The sequence below is a fragment of the Nicotiana attenuata genome, chromosome 10 (assembly GCF_001879085.1).
Source record: "Nicotiana attenuata strain UT chromosome 10, NIATTr2, whole genome shotgun sequence".
NCBI lineage: Eukaryota > Viridiplantae > Streptophyta > Magnoliopsida > Solanales > Solanaceae > Nicotiana > Nicotiana attenuata.
In genome coordinates, this window is record NC_031998.1 from 16,914,595 (window position 1) to 16,928,215 (window position 13,621).

Sequence of the window (13,621 nt, forward strand, 5' to 3'; positions counted from 1 at the left end):
TTAATTGTTTTATAACAATAGTAGATTATTAAGCATTATAGCAAGTTCGTAACTAGTATCTAAAGGTTTAAACTTTTCCCAAAATTATCACCCTAAATAAAAAGAACAGAAAAAGGAAAATAGCTAAAAAGGAACGTGACTCAGCTATCAGAAAAGGAAATAGAAGATTAGTCAATACCATAAATGACGGAAGTTTTCGGATGAACAAAAAGTGGCGATCCACATGAATTCGGATTTAATTGAGCCTCAAGCCCTCAATGCGTATGTAACGACCCGACCCGTCGTTACGGGAGTTATCCCCGTTTCCCTGTTTATTGCTTCTATATATTTCAATATATGTGTTTAGAGAATTTGAAGTAATTCGGACAGAGTTCGGCTAGAAATGAGACAATAAGTCTCTTTATGAGAAGGATTGTTTGGAAAAATCAACCGAATGTTGACTTATGAGTTAGAAGGCTCGGAATGGATTTCCGATGATTCGACCAGTTTCGGGAGATGATTTGTGACTTAGGAGCGCAATCGGAATTGAATTTGGAGGTTCGATGTAGAATTAGGCTTGAATTGGCTAAGGTTGGATTTTGGCGAATTCCGGATGGTAGGTGAGATTTTGATCCGAGGGTCGGAATGGAATTCCGAGAGTTGCAGTAGCTCCGTTAGGTGATTTTTGATATGCGTGCAAAGTTTCAGATCATTCGGAGGTGTTTAGGTCGGGTTTTAGATCAAATGCAAGTTTCGGAAGTTTTAGTTTAACTTAGGCTTGAATCCGTGTTAATTCGATGATTTTGGTGTTTATGATAGTGTTTTTATGTTACGAGCAAGTTTGAATGAAGTAATAGAACATATCTGTGCATTTGGTTGAGGTCTCGAGGGCCTCCGGGTGAATTCGGGTGGTTAAACGAGAGTTTTGAGGTGTATTGCAGGTCAGATTTTTGCTGTCATCTGGTGTTTCCGCTTATGCGGAAATGGACCACAAAAGCGGTACCGCGGAAGCGGGTACATGGTCGCAGAAGCGGTCGTTGGCCGGCTAGGGAAATTCCGCAGAAGCGGAAGGTGGCTCGCACCAGCGGGTCCGCATAAGCGGACACTGTACCGCAGAAGCGGTTTTGAGGGAATCGTAGAAGCGGACTTCGCGTCGCATAAGCGAAGTCCGGGTTTCTAAGTGAAGATCGACAAAGCGGAAATGTGGCCGCAGNGGCAATGATTTCCCTACTTGATGGAATCCCTTCTCGTTTATGCTCATACAAATTTACCTACACATCTCTATCAATCATGAACGCTAATCTTACCGCAAATCTCTCCCGAGTAATCACAGTAATCTACTATTGCACTCTCCCGAGATACACTAGCTTACTTTATTTAGCACAATTCACTTTAGATTACACCCAAGGCTTCGTTATCCCTAATCCCGCCTTTAAACCCGCAATTATAGATTCCTCTAATAATCTAGGAGTGGTGTTGTTCAACAATACCCTAAATATGCACTCTTTTCCAAGTTATGCACACTAAATAGGCACAGCTAATTGAGGATCCTGTCAATTAACTACAACGAACACGAAGTTGAACAAATAGAGATTAAACTAGCAATTTGTATTCACATAAACAAGAAGTTCATCACCCAATAGGTTCCATCAAAACCTTAGACAAGGAATTTAGCTACTCATGGCTATGGGAAAAGAAACTAAGATTGAATTCATCATTAAAATCAAAAGAAAAGAAGAAAGATGTTTAGAGTATTCTCTCACAATGGTTTTCCTTGCTAAGAAACCTTAAAAATCAATACATGCCTCTCTTGGGCGAAGTCTAATGTTTAAATAGGGTTTAGGTCTAAAAATCCCGTAATTGACACTTTGGTCCCTGAAGTTTCTGCGCCTGCCGCGGTCGCGGCAGAACCGCGGCCAAACACCCTCGCGGATTCTCTGATCTTCTGAAGCTGCTTCCCACCGCGGTTCTGCCGCGGTCGCAGTGGAACCGCGGTGGATCCAGTACTCTGAATCTTCGGCCTGTTTTGCATGGTTCACTTGGAAAATTTCACAGTTGGCCTCTTTTTCATCACTTTTAACTCCAAAACTGCTCCTTAGCCTTCCTTATACATATATCACCTACAAATCATGAAAAGCACTAATAAGAGCATTTTGTCATCACTTTTAGCATTAAAACTACACAAGAAGGTGATTATTTAATGGTGTGATTATAGTCAAATTCACCTATTATCATTTTCTATTTAGAATAGAAATTGAATTATATCTCTTGGTTGAAATATATATATGTGATATATATAATTAATATTTATATAAGAGTAAAGACTTGTCAATTCCAATTTGAAATTGGATTGACTGAAAGTCCGTAAGGACATTACGTTATAGTCCATAATAGGACGAGTCGGTTACTTAAACCCATTAAGAATGGGATTTGTATTTTTTAGTAATTAAATACTAATAAGACTTTTATAATCCAATTTGGTGCAGTAACGAAATCTCCATAAGCTATATAAATGGTGATGGAGAAAATTTGCCGTATAATTTTTTCGTGAGAAGAAAACTCACTTTGTGAAAGTGAGAGTGCAATACAAAGCCAAGAGAGAAAATACAATTACAAGAAAAGTGTTTCTTGTTCTTCTAATTTGAGTTGAGATTTTTGAGAAAAATTTCATATATTATTCGTTCAATTTGTTCGCGGGTTTCATTGATCAAAGAGTTGATAGCAAGGATCGGTCTCGGTGTGGATACACATAGAGTCTTCGCACTATCGAAGAATTTGAGACGAGACTTTCTTCACCAGGTACGTCTTAGATCCAATCTATTGACATGTAAATAAATTTTAAACATGAAAAGATCTGCCTAGGATTGTTACGTTATTGTCTTCCGCTGCGTGTTACGAACATCAAACCAATAGCTACTGGTTTCTGATGCATCTCACAAGCAATCGAATATAAGGAAATGACATCAGCTAACTTCTTATCAGAATTTCCTTCTTGTACACGTATTTACACATAATTATTTAGCAAATAAAAAAACCACCAGGATACGTGTACAAAAATACGTGTACATACGCAACAAAAAACCACCGAAGTCATAATGGGAAGTAAATACTCAAAATTTATGGGCAGTTAAAAACACAAATAAAAGAAAAAAAAATATAGTCTTACTTCTTTCATTATGACTTCGGTGGAACGAAAAAGAAAGGGTAAAATGTCAAGAAAAAGGAGATAAAAGAAAAATATATTTGCTCGCTTTAGAGGCATGTCACATCATCTCTTCTGTTCCCTCTTTTATATTAATATATAGATATATAGATAGTATGGTAGTAGTTTCTTTCTTCTCTTTTTTCCTAGAAAATAGAAGGAAAAAAAAAAAAAAAAAAAAAAAAAAAGCTAAAGCTACCCTCCATTAATAGACAAAATTATCATTTGCTATTTTCTTCAAATTATTACTTAATTATTTTTATAGTATTTCACCTAATAATTACACATAGATTTATTTAAAGAAAGTCCTTATTCCCTTTGATTTCTTTCCAAATATGAAGACTTGTCACTATATAAGCATATCTCCAAGTAAATTTGGAGAATCGGAGAATTGAAAACGTATACGTAGCCGCTTATAATTGTCCAATTTGTTTTATAATTTGTTTTGATTTGATTTAGGTTTAGCTTTTTATTTTTGCTTTATTCTTTGTAGTATATTTTCATGAATTAATATCCAACAATAATCTTGATTTTCAATTTAGAACTCCACATAAAATCTTCACTAAATCTCTTGCTTATGTTCTCCTTGCTTTTATTCGCAATCTAAAGTGTCAGCTGATCAGGTATGCATGTTCATTTAGAATATTGAGAATTTTTTGCTTAATTATGATGGAGTTTCTCTTTTATTTTAATAAGTATAGTGTAATTTGCTTTTTCTAGCCCTTCTATCGAGTAAATTTATTCTTTTTCTAAATTATAATTTTTTCTTTCTTGTATAGGATTATAAATTTTTACACAGTAATTGTCAAGTTCATTAATCCAATACTTGGCGTCTTCCAGGGGTTATTCAACATGTTAAAATTATCTAAAGTCGATGCTTCTTTCGTTATTTGTAATATATGTTTGTTTGTGCGTGTTTGTTCCTCTATATATTTTTGAGATAGCAACTACATCAAAACTGCAAAAAAAATTATAGGTTGTGAAACATAAATAGCTGAACTCTAAACAGTTAAAAATTTAACGTTTTATGTACTAATTTACAACTCGGAATTGTTATATTTAATTTATAGAAAGGGTCCTGGAATAATTTGTTGCTATTTTTTCAATTATTTATGCACGTGCGCTAAAACTAGACAAAATTGTCATTTACTATTTTTCTCAAATTATTATATTAATATTTTACCTTATAAAAAAATACACTACTATTTAGGAAGAAATTTTATCTCTCATGGCAACTGTGCATCATTAATACTCTGAAATATATTGAATTAAAGAAGAAAATTTGATTTGTTTATACAAAATTTGTTCGGAACTTCGGATTGCGTTTTTTCAAATGGAATTAAATTGCACATCTAAATCTCCTAAAGATTGGTTAGAATTAACTTATTCTAACAAACATAAAGAAATATGAACCTATTTTTGTCTCATAATAATAGGAAGGAGTCCTTGACTAACTGTAATTATAAGAAAACAACTTAGCAAATTATGTTTAGAAAAGATTTCAATACAATTCGTTTACAAAATTTTTAGAAATATAACCAATCTAATTTATTTGTTTATATTTTTTTGTAGGATACATATTATAAATTTCAATGCTTAAGTAAATAATATAAAAAATAAAAAAGATAAGGTCCTTAGAAATGTTGATTTAACTTTTTACGATTCAATAAAAAATTCCATGTCGACAAAAAAAAAAGCCATTTGCTATTTTCTTAGATATTAAATAAATATAATCTTATACAAAATATATAGGTTATTTTGGTAAGAATGTGTTGAAAATAAAAGTCAAAATAAATATGTCATTTGGTGTCAAGATTCAAAAGTATCTTTAATTAAGGAGATACGAACAATATCATCCAAATAATTAATAAGAGGAGTCTTTACTACAAAGTCGCAAGTGATAAAGTTTATTACAATTTGTTTACAAAAAAAGTTAGAAATAAAATCAATCTAATTATTTTTTTTGTAGGATGCATATTGTAAATTCAATGCACAAAATAATATAAAAAATAAAAATGATAAAGTACTTAGTTGATTGAACTTTTTCGATTCACTAAAAGATTCCATAATCGACAAAAGAAGTCATTTGCTATTTTCTTAAATATTAAATTAGTATTATCTTATACAAAAATATATAGGCTATTTTAGTAAGAAGTGTGGTGAAAATATAAGTCTAAATAAATATTTCATTTAGTGTCACGATTCAAAAGTACTTTAATTAAAGAGATACGAAACAATATCATACAAATAATTAATAATAGGAGTGCTTACCACAAAGTCTCCAATGATAACGTTTATCAACTACTATTTTACTTCAATTTATTCTTCTTGTATACGTACAAATTTACTTATTGACGAGGATATGCGCATGCAAAGCACATACACATGGGGTATAAAATTTAATGGCAAGCAATTTAGCAAGGGATTAGTGACAAGTTCGTAACTAAGTCCAATCATTTTCTGTAAATGTTTGTTGTCAAATGAGGTACACGTTTTAATCACGCGCAAAGCGCGTACACTTAAGCTAGTATATTTATATATGGATAGTATGTTAGTAGTTTCTTTCTTCTCATTTTTCCTAGAAAATAGAAGGAAATAAAATGAAAGCTAAAGCTAACACACTCTTGACATGCAATTCCTAATCTATTGTCTTGATCTTTTTAGTTTTGGTTTTATTTATTGACACCACTAAATTTTGAAGTTAGACGTAATATTGTGATAGTTATATTGTTAGATTAACGTGATAATGACAACATTATGTTTGAAACTGCAAAAAAAAAAAAAAAAGAATCCCAGGAAAACTCGGACCGGCTATCCTTAGGGTACGTGTTGGGTGACCTGCTCACTGTGCAATAGTCTGCAAATCACACATGAGATGTAAACCGCACTAGACAAATCCGATGCGACGAGCTGTGACTTATGAGGCTGCCATGGGAAATTACTTACTCAACCAACCCTTGTGGGCTGAAGCTGTAAATTTTATTGTTAAAAAGTTAAGTTAATTCTGTCTAGATTAGCTTGATTTATAAGTCTTTGTTTCATTTATTGGATGCAATTTATTCATGTATTAATCAACGTGGATTAAAAGGGCTAGAAACTAAAGAAAGAAAATATAAGCAGTCAAAAAGGGTAGCTCGGTGCACTAAGCTCCCGCTATGTAGGTGGTCCGAGGACGGGACGGATCACAAGGATCTATAGTATGCAACCTTACCTTGCATTTCTGCAAGAGGTTGAAGCCGTAGAAACGTGTGACCCCCTGGTCACATGGCAGACAGTAAAAAAAAGAAAAAAGAAAAAGCAAATTCTGCAATTTTACAAAAGTATTCTCAACCAGTTGTTGAACAGTGAACAAAAGTGACATGAAAAGAAATAATTACAAGCATTGGTTTTGTATACTTATAATAATTGAATTAAATCCTGGAAGGGATAAGGGGAGTGGAATTTTGGAGGAAAGTAGTAGCAGCTGCAACTCCACTACCAAACTTCACTGGATAACCAACATCCTTAAGTACCATTTCCACTCCAGCAAGACATCCCAATAGTTGCAACTACAACCAAAAAAAACAACAACAGCATGATTTTGTTATGTAAGTTATACTATAATAAGGAAATATATCAAACCTATAAAAGTAAGAGAGCACGAATTAACAGAGAACGATTTATGTGACGGTATTTGACTGGGCATGAGTTTAAGATGTTAATTTGACTTATAAAATATAGCAGTGATGATGAAAGAGTAGTATAACAACGTTAACGTTTTATAGAAATAGAATGGTGTCAAACATTTTGGAACGTCCCAAAAAGGAAATTGTGTCTCGGAAATTGGAATGGATTATGGATGGAGTGGCAAATTCAAGAGAACAAAAATATTGAGATATGACTCTTAAATATATGTCTAGAACCAAATGGAAACTATTAACACTAAATTTTATGAGTTAATTTGGTGCTTGAACTCAGAAAATCATTATAAGTTGAACCAAACACATCCTCTGAGAAAGAAAATAAACATGGAGATTTTATGCTTTTGGCTAGTTAGTATAGAGTTTTAAGTTGTAGCAGCCATTAAACAAACAAACCAGAGCTTATGCAGTTATGCATATGGTAGTATGTCAACTGTTATCTCTACACAAATTATCCTAATTCTCTGAACCAAACCATAATCTAAAGAAACTTGGTGACAGTCACATGTTCAAGAATGATCTTGAATTCCATAGTAGCAGTCACGTGCTCGAGGAATAATCGTGTAATCGTTGTCTTGTTAGACTTCACAGAAAGTGTAATAAGACATGTAATCTGCAGTAAAGAGAAAGGTTACCTCATTCAAGTTGCCAAGATGTCCTATTCTGAAAACCTTTCCTGCCACTTTGTTTAGGCCAAGACCTAAGCTTAAGTTGTATCGCTTCCATGCCCTTTTCACGATTTCAACACTGTCGATATATGGAGGAACAACCACAGCTGTGACGGTGTCACTGAACCATTCCTCCTTCTGAGTGCAGTTCTTCAATCCCCACGCCTCCACAGCAAGTCTGCATTCTCATTCAAAAAATTTGTATCATTTCTCCAATTATGTATGCTAAGGCAGAATCCTGGTGAAAGTGATGCATCTCCTAGATATACATCGATTTTACCAAGATTGGTAAGCTATAATGCTCAAGTTGACGTACAATACTACTCCCTGCGTTTCATTTTATATGGCGGTGTTTGACTAGATACAGAGTTTAAAAAAGAAAGATTTGTGCTACATGCAAAAAGGACCCTTAGAACTTATGGAATCGAACATGCCATGCATGACATTTCTGTGTCTATATGAGAATGTCATTAAAGTTAACGAGATTCCAAATATAGAAAGGTGCCTTTCTTCTTGCAACAGACTAAGAAAGAGTTCCTCTTAAAATGAGACAGAGGAAGTATTATCTTAGCGAAGTGCAAATTAAGCTGCGATTCACTAATTAACAAAAACATGACAGGTACTAACAGAGGTTTTACTGTTACCTTGTTGCTTTGCCCAGGCGAGCGTGTCTTGCAATCACATTTTCGAGACCTTCCTCGAAAAGAAGGTCGAGTGCAGCTCTCAGACCATACAAAAGTTGGATTGAAGGAGTATATGGCCAATAAGTTCCCATCTTGTAGAACTTAAGGTAATCACTCCAGTCAAAGAAAACTCTCACAGATTTTGCAGTTTTGGCGGCCTCAAGAGCCTTTGGGCTAGCACATACTATCCCGAGTCCGGTGGGAAGGGAAAGTGCTTTCTGCGAACCAGTAAGCGCCACATCTACTCCCCATTCGTCCATGCGAAAATCAAGTGCACAAATTGAGGACACTCCATCAACAAGCAAGAGAGCAGGATGCTGGTAGTGATCTGGCACGAAAATTGAGTGATAGCAAAATTAATGCATACTGTTTGATATCTGAATTCAGTTTCTTGAAGTAAATATGCAACAGTTGGATACATTACCGAGTATTTTCCTTACAGTAGCCAAGTTGTTGGTAACTCCAGTGGCTGTCTCATTATGCACAATGCAAATTGCCTTAATAGTATGTGACTTATCTGCTGCAATTTTGGAGGCTAAAGCTTCAAGGTCTGCACCTTGGCCCCAGTCACTCTCAACAACATCAACATCGAAGTTGAGGCGTTTCTGTTGATCAATCCAAAGCAGACTGAACTGACCGATGAGGAAAGATACAATTCGATCACCAGGAGACAGCGTGTTTGTGAGCGCACTTTCCCATGCACCAGTTCCTGCCATAATGGAAAAATTATGAGGTTTGGCCATCTTGAGTTCAATATTGAGCCAAAAGAAATCAAGAACTACTTGAACTGATGATGCTATTCATATTACTGGAAAGCCATCACTTTCCTTTTGTGTTATAACAGAAGAGGGATAAAATCAAATTGAAAAGTTTCATCCTAATACAACAACAACAACACAACAACTACATCTCAACCACAAGAAAGTTGGGTTCGGTTATATAAATCTCCAATATCCTTGTCGCTCCATTCAAGCTCTTTTCTATATTTTTCTACTGGCATATAAATCTCTAAAAAGACACAAAAATATTGGATCTAAAGCAAACGTACTAACATGACTAAAACTGCATCCCAATCTATTGGTATCACAATCGCCTATATAGACCTTTTCTTCGACTTTGCCCTATTTTTCGGGCAAAAGATTCATTCTAATGCTAGAAAAAATCTTATCATTTCATTTTAACAATAAGCCTAGGCAGTGGTGGAGCAACAAGTCTAGTTGCGGCTTCGGTAGAATCAGACTCTGTATTTGTATTAAGAAATCTACTTAATATGTGACAATAATCTATCCCGAACCTAGTAACTTATCCTCCAGAACCCATATACTCAAAATCCTGGCTCCGCCTCTAAGCCTAGGAAACTTGTATCTTGAGTAACCAATGTATCATTAAACCAAACTCATTCACATGCAACTAACAAGACTATAAAGAGTAAGATACCAAGCATATAACTATACCTGTTGTTGGGAACAGAAATGGAGTTCCACTAGTAGTCTTGAAAATCTTCTTGACATCCTCAAGCAAGACCTTTGTGAGAGCTGGAATAGCTGGGGATCTGTAATCCTCGTTGTTCCGGTTCATCGCACGGAGAACTTGTTCCGGGATATTAACAGGTCCCGGAACAAACAAATGGTTCCTTCCAGGTCCATTAACATAGTCCATTTTCTCCCCCTTGAGATCTCAACTAATGCCTTCAATATACACAAAAATATTCCTCATATAAGAATATTGAAACTTTCAATTATCACTAGATTACCAATAGGCCTCAATCTCTACAAAGCAAAGCAAGCAGCCAAATAGGAACAAGAAAAAAAATGTTCTACCACTTGTATAGCTTAAACGAGACACTAAATAAATACATTCAAATTTTCTTTTTATAACGGTGATGTCTGGCCAACATGTGCACACCTCAACCTATGTTGCGCGCACTTTCCAAAATGCTGCCGCACCCGTATCGAATCCTCAAAAATACACTACTTTGAAGGATCCGACACGTATCCGACAATATTTTCGGAGAGTCCGAGCAACATAGACTTCTCTTCAAATTTATTACTTCTCTTCAAATTTAAAAACCAAATCCTTTCCTTTTTTGCTTCTAATTTTTTGTTCAACAATCAAGATAACCAATTTTCCATTGTTGTGCTTCAGAATTTTCTTTTCTCTCCTTTCTTTTCTTTTTTGTGGTTCATTATTAATTAGTAGCTTAACACGTTTTGGATCAAGCTAATCTTTGTAACTATTAGGAGTATTTAGAGCCCGTTTGTACATAAGAAATTTTTTCTTTTTTTCCAAAATAATTTTCACTTTTTTCCGAAATCAGCGTTTGTTCGTAAAATTTCGAATTTTCACTTGAAGATGCATTTTGGAAATTTTCGAAAATTTAAAAAACTCCAAAAATCTGTTTTCCAAAATTTTCACTCAAATCAACTTCAAAAACAACCCAAAATTATATTCATGTCCAAACACAACTCGAAAGCCCGTTTGGACATAAGAAATTTTTCCCTTTTTTTCCAAAAAAATTTCACTTTTTTTCTGAATCTGCGTTTGTTCATAAAATTTCCAATTTTCACTTGAAGATGCATTTTGAAAATTTTCGAAAATTTGGAAAACTCCAAAAAGCTGTTTTTCAAAATTTTCACTCAAATCACTTACAAAACTTCAAAAACAACCCACAATTATATTCATCACAACTCTAAAAATTTCAAATACCATTTTCACTTGAAAATCTTTTTCCCCCTATTTTGGAATTTTACAATTCTTATATCCAAACGTCCACTTAGTATTTCTTCCATTACACCAATAACATAATACTATCAAATTAACATCTTAAACTCTATGTCGAGGCAAACATTACTAATATAAAATAAGATGGCATCGATGTATACGGTAACATATAAGTTATATGCATTGATAGTAAGAATTTTTAACACTATCCATGTAACGGGATATACTCTATTTTGTAGGGTATCATATCAAGGCATGGTACGAAGAAATAATTATTATTGCAGGTCAACTTAACATTTATCGATGTTAGTACACAGAACATAAAACTTGCAAGCATATAAATAAATAAATATATATATATATATATATATATATATATACACACAAACATTTATACACATGCATAAGAAGAGCAGGTACCTGAAATTGCAGGACCTGAAAATGAACTAAATAACTGGCAAAGGAGGCCAATATGAAAAGTCCAAAGCAACAATACAAACTCTTATAGTAACAGCATGAGACCATTCAAGCTTCAATGTGGGTCCCACATGGCAGATAAGTGCATACGTGGATGGTTATCTTGTGGCTAAGATTTTTGTGGGAATTTTGATACGCCCAATTTTCTTTTTTATTTTCTTTATTTTCCAAAGTCATATTTTTGTCTCAAAAATTGGGTTTTGACTCTTCCTTGAACATTGTTAGTTTATAAAAGTAAAAAAAAAAAAAAATCATGTGGAAAAAGAAGCTTAAAAGATTTATAAATATAACATTATTACTATACCTTTTTTTTGTTTCCACCCGGTGTCCGAATACCTATATTGGGGTCCAACTAAATTCGGATTCGCTTTGGAAAGTCCTACATTAGGGAGTAAAACGCTTTGTAACAAAGGCGATTTCATACCTAGGGACTCGAACCCGATACCTCTGGTTAAGGATGAAAGAGTTACAGTGACAGGTAACATAATCTCGTAATGATGTTTTCCTTTTTAAGCGGTTGCATTTTTCAACTATACGTTAGAGTGGATAGATTACTAACATATTATGCTCATAAAATTCTTTTAAATTACAGTCTTGTAATCTTACCATTTCTATATGTATTTTAACTCTTTAGTCTTTCATCTATATTATAGTATGTCTTTAAGGTTTTTGTGCACTTTTTAATATTGATATTTAATAACCATAACTACAAGAGTATCTATCTAAATTACTATTTTAGTTTTTTTTTCATTTTTAGCCCCCTCCAAAATTTATTTACATTCAGTAGCCGAAAAAGTGTATAATTTGTAAAATTTTTGTATTAAACATACAGAATGTGTATATATATACATACGTATACATACAGTCAGACCTCTCTATAACAGCATCCATATATAACAGCACTTCACTATAAAAGCCAAACTTTTCCGGAACCAATTTTCATATTATGTTATAATATATGTTCTCTATAACAGCACTTCGCTATAATATCAAAAATATTTGTAACAAAGAGGCTGTTATAGAGAGGTTTGTACTGTACAAAAAATATAACGAAAAAAAATATACATTTTTCGACTATTATTTTGAGAATATATATATATATATATATATATAATATATATATAATCTATATATATATATATATATATATATATATATATATATATATATATATCAGTGGTGTTACAATAAGAATCACAACTTGAGAATAATCCAAAATGAGATCCTCTCCACCATTAGAGGTTGTGGCAAAACACCATACGTCTCCTCTCTTCCGCCCCCTCTCCATCTTTTGGAAAGAGGGGGATGGTAAAAATTTACTATTCACCAGATAAATAAATGCAAGACAGTAATTTTCATACATGTTAAGTGATATATATTCAGTAGTAAAGTTAAATTACTTAATTTAATGCAAACATCAAGTGCGACTAAATTTTTACCCAATGAAGATAGGGTGCATAATTTTGCAAAGCGCTAGTAATTTGTTTGAGCTTTTATTTCTTGTACATCTTATACTGAAGAAACATCACATTACTCCCTCCTCAAAAACTGATTTTTTTTAACTGAATCATGAGGAAATTCTATCGCTTTTGCTTTGCATCTCTTCTGGATTTTATGTTGTTTCTATTTTTCCTATGATTTTTGTGGTGATACTGATATTGTCTCCTTTTGTCTTTTTGTCTTCTTGAGCCGAGGGTCTTTCGGAAACTGCCTCTCTACTCCTTCGGGGTAGGGTAAGGTCTGTGTATACACTACCCTCCCCAAATCCCAGTAGTGAAATTTTACTGGGTTGTTGTTGTTGTCGTCACGAAGAAATTCTACTACAAGGACCTTAATGAAATAACTTTAACAAATAAATGTTTGAAATAGAATTATACGAAAAAAATAAAGTTTATCATAAAGACAAGAAAACAGTGATGAAACAAAGAAATCCATAAAACATTTACTACTTCACAAGAGCTTAATACAGACCACATAAACATTAAATGTAGAGCATGAGGTTGAGAAAGAATTTATGAAAAGATAAGATGATAAAAAGGGTCATATGAACCACTCCCTCATTTGTGGGAAGCAATAGCTATACATAGCATTTTCCTAATTTTGTTTTCTTGTTACTTCCTTTTCATTGCTTTGTTTTCTTTCAATGTTTTGGCCATTTGTTCCAATCTCTCATCCACTCTTTTGTCCACCCCTGCTCAATTGTTACATGGG

General features: G+C 33.6%; 1 protein-coding gene across 1 annotated transcript; it reads right to left on the reverse strand.

Annotated features, from left to right (window-relative positions):
* LOC109233078 (serine--glyoxylate aminotransferase) lies at positions 6,470–11,460 on the reverse strand. The gene is made up of 6 exons (XM_019398834.1): positions 11,354–11,460; positions 9,667–9,900; positions 8,637–8,921; positions 8,174–8,540; positions 7,497–7,707; positions 6,470–6,729 (listed from the first exon to the last, which is right to left on the reverse strand). Exons 2-6 carry the CDS (start codon positions 9,869–9,871, stop codon positions 6,592–6,594), a joined length of 1,206 nt encoding a protein of 401 aa, XP_019254379.1. The 5' UTR covers positions 9,872–9,900; positions 11,354–11,460; the 3' UTR covers positions 6,470–6,591.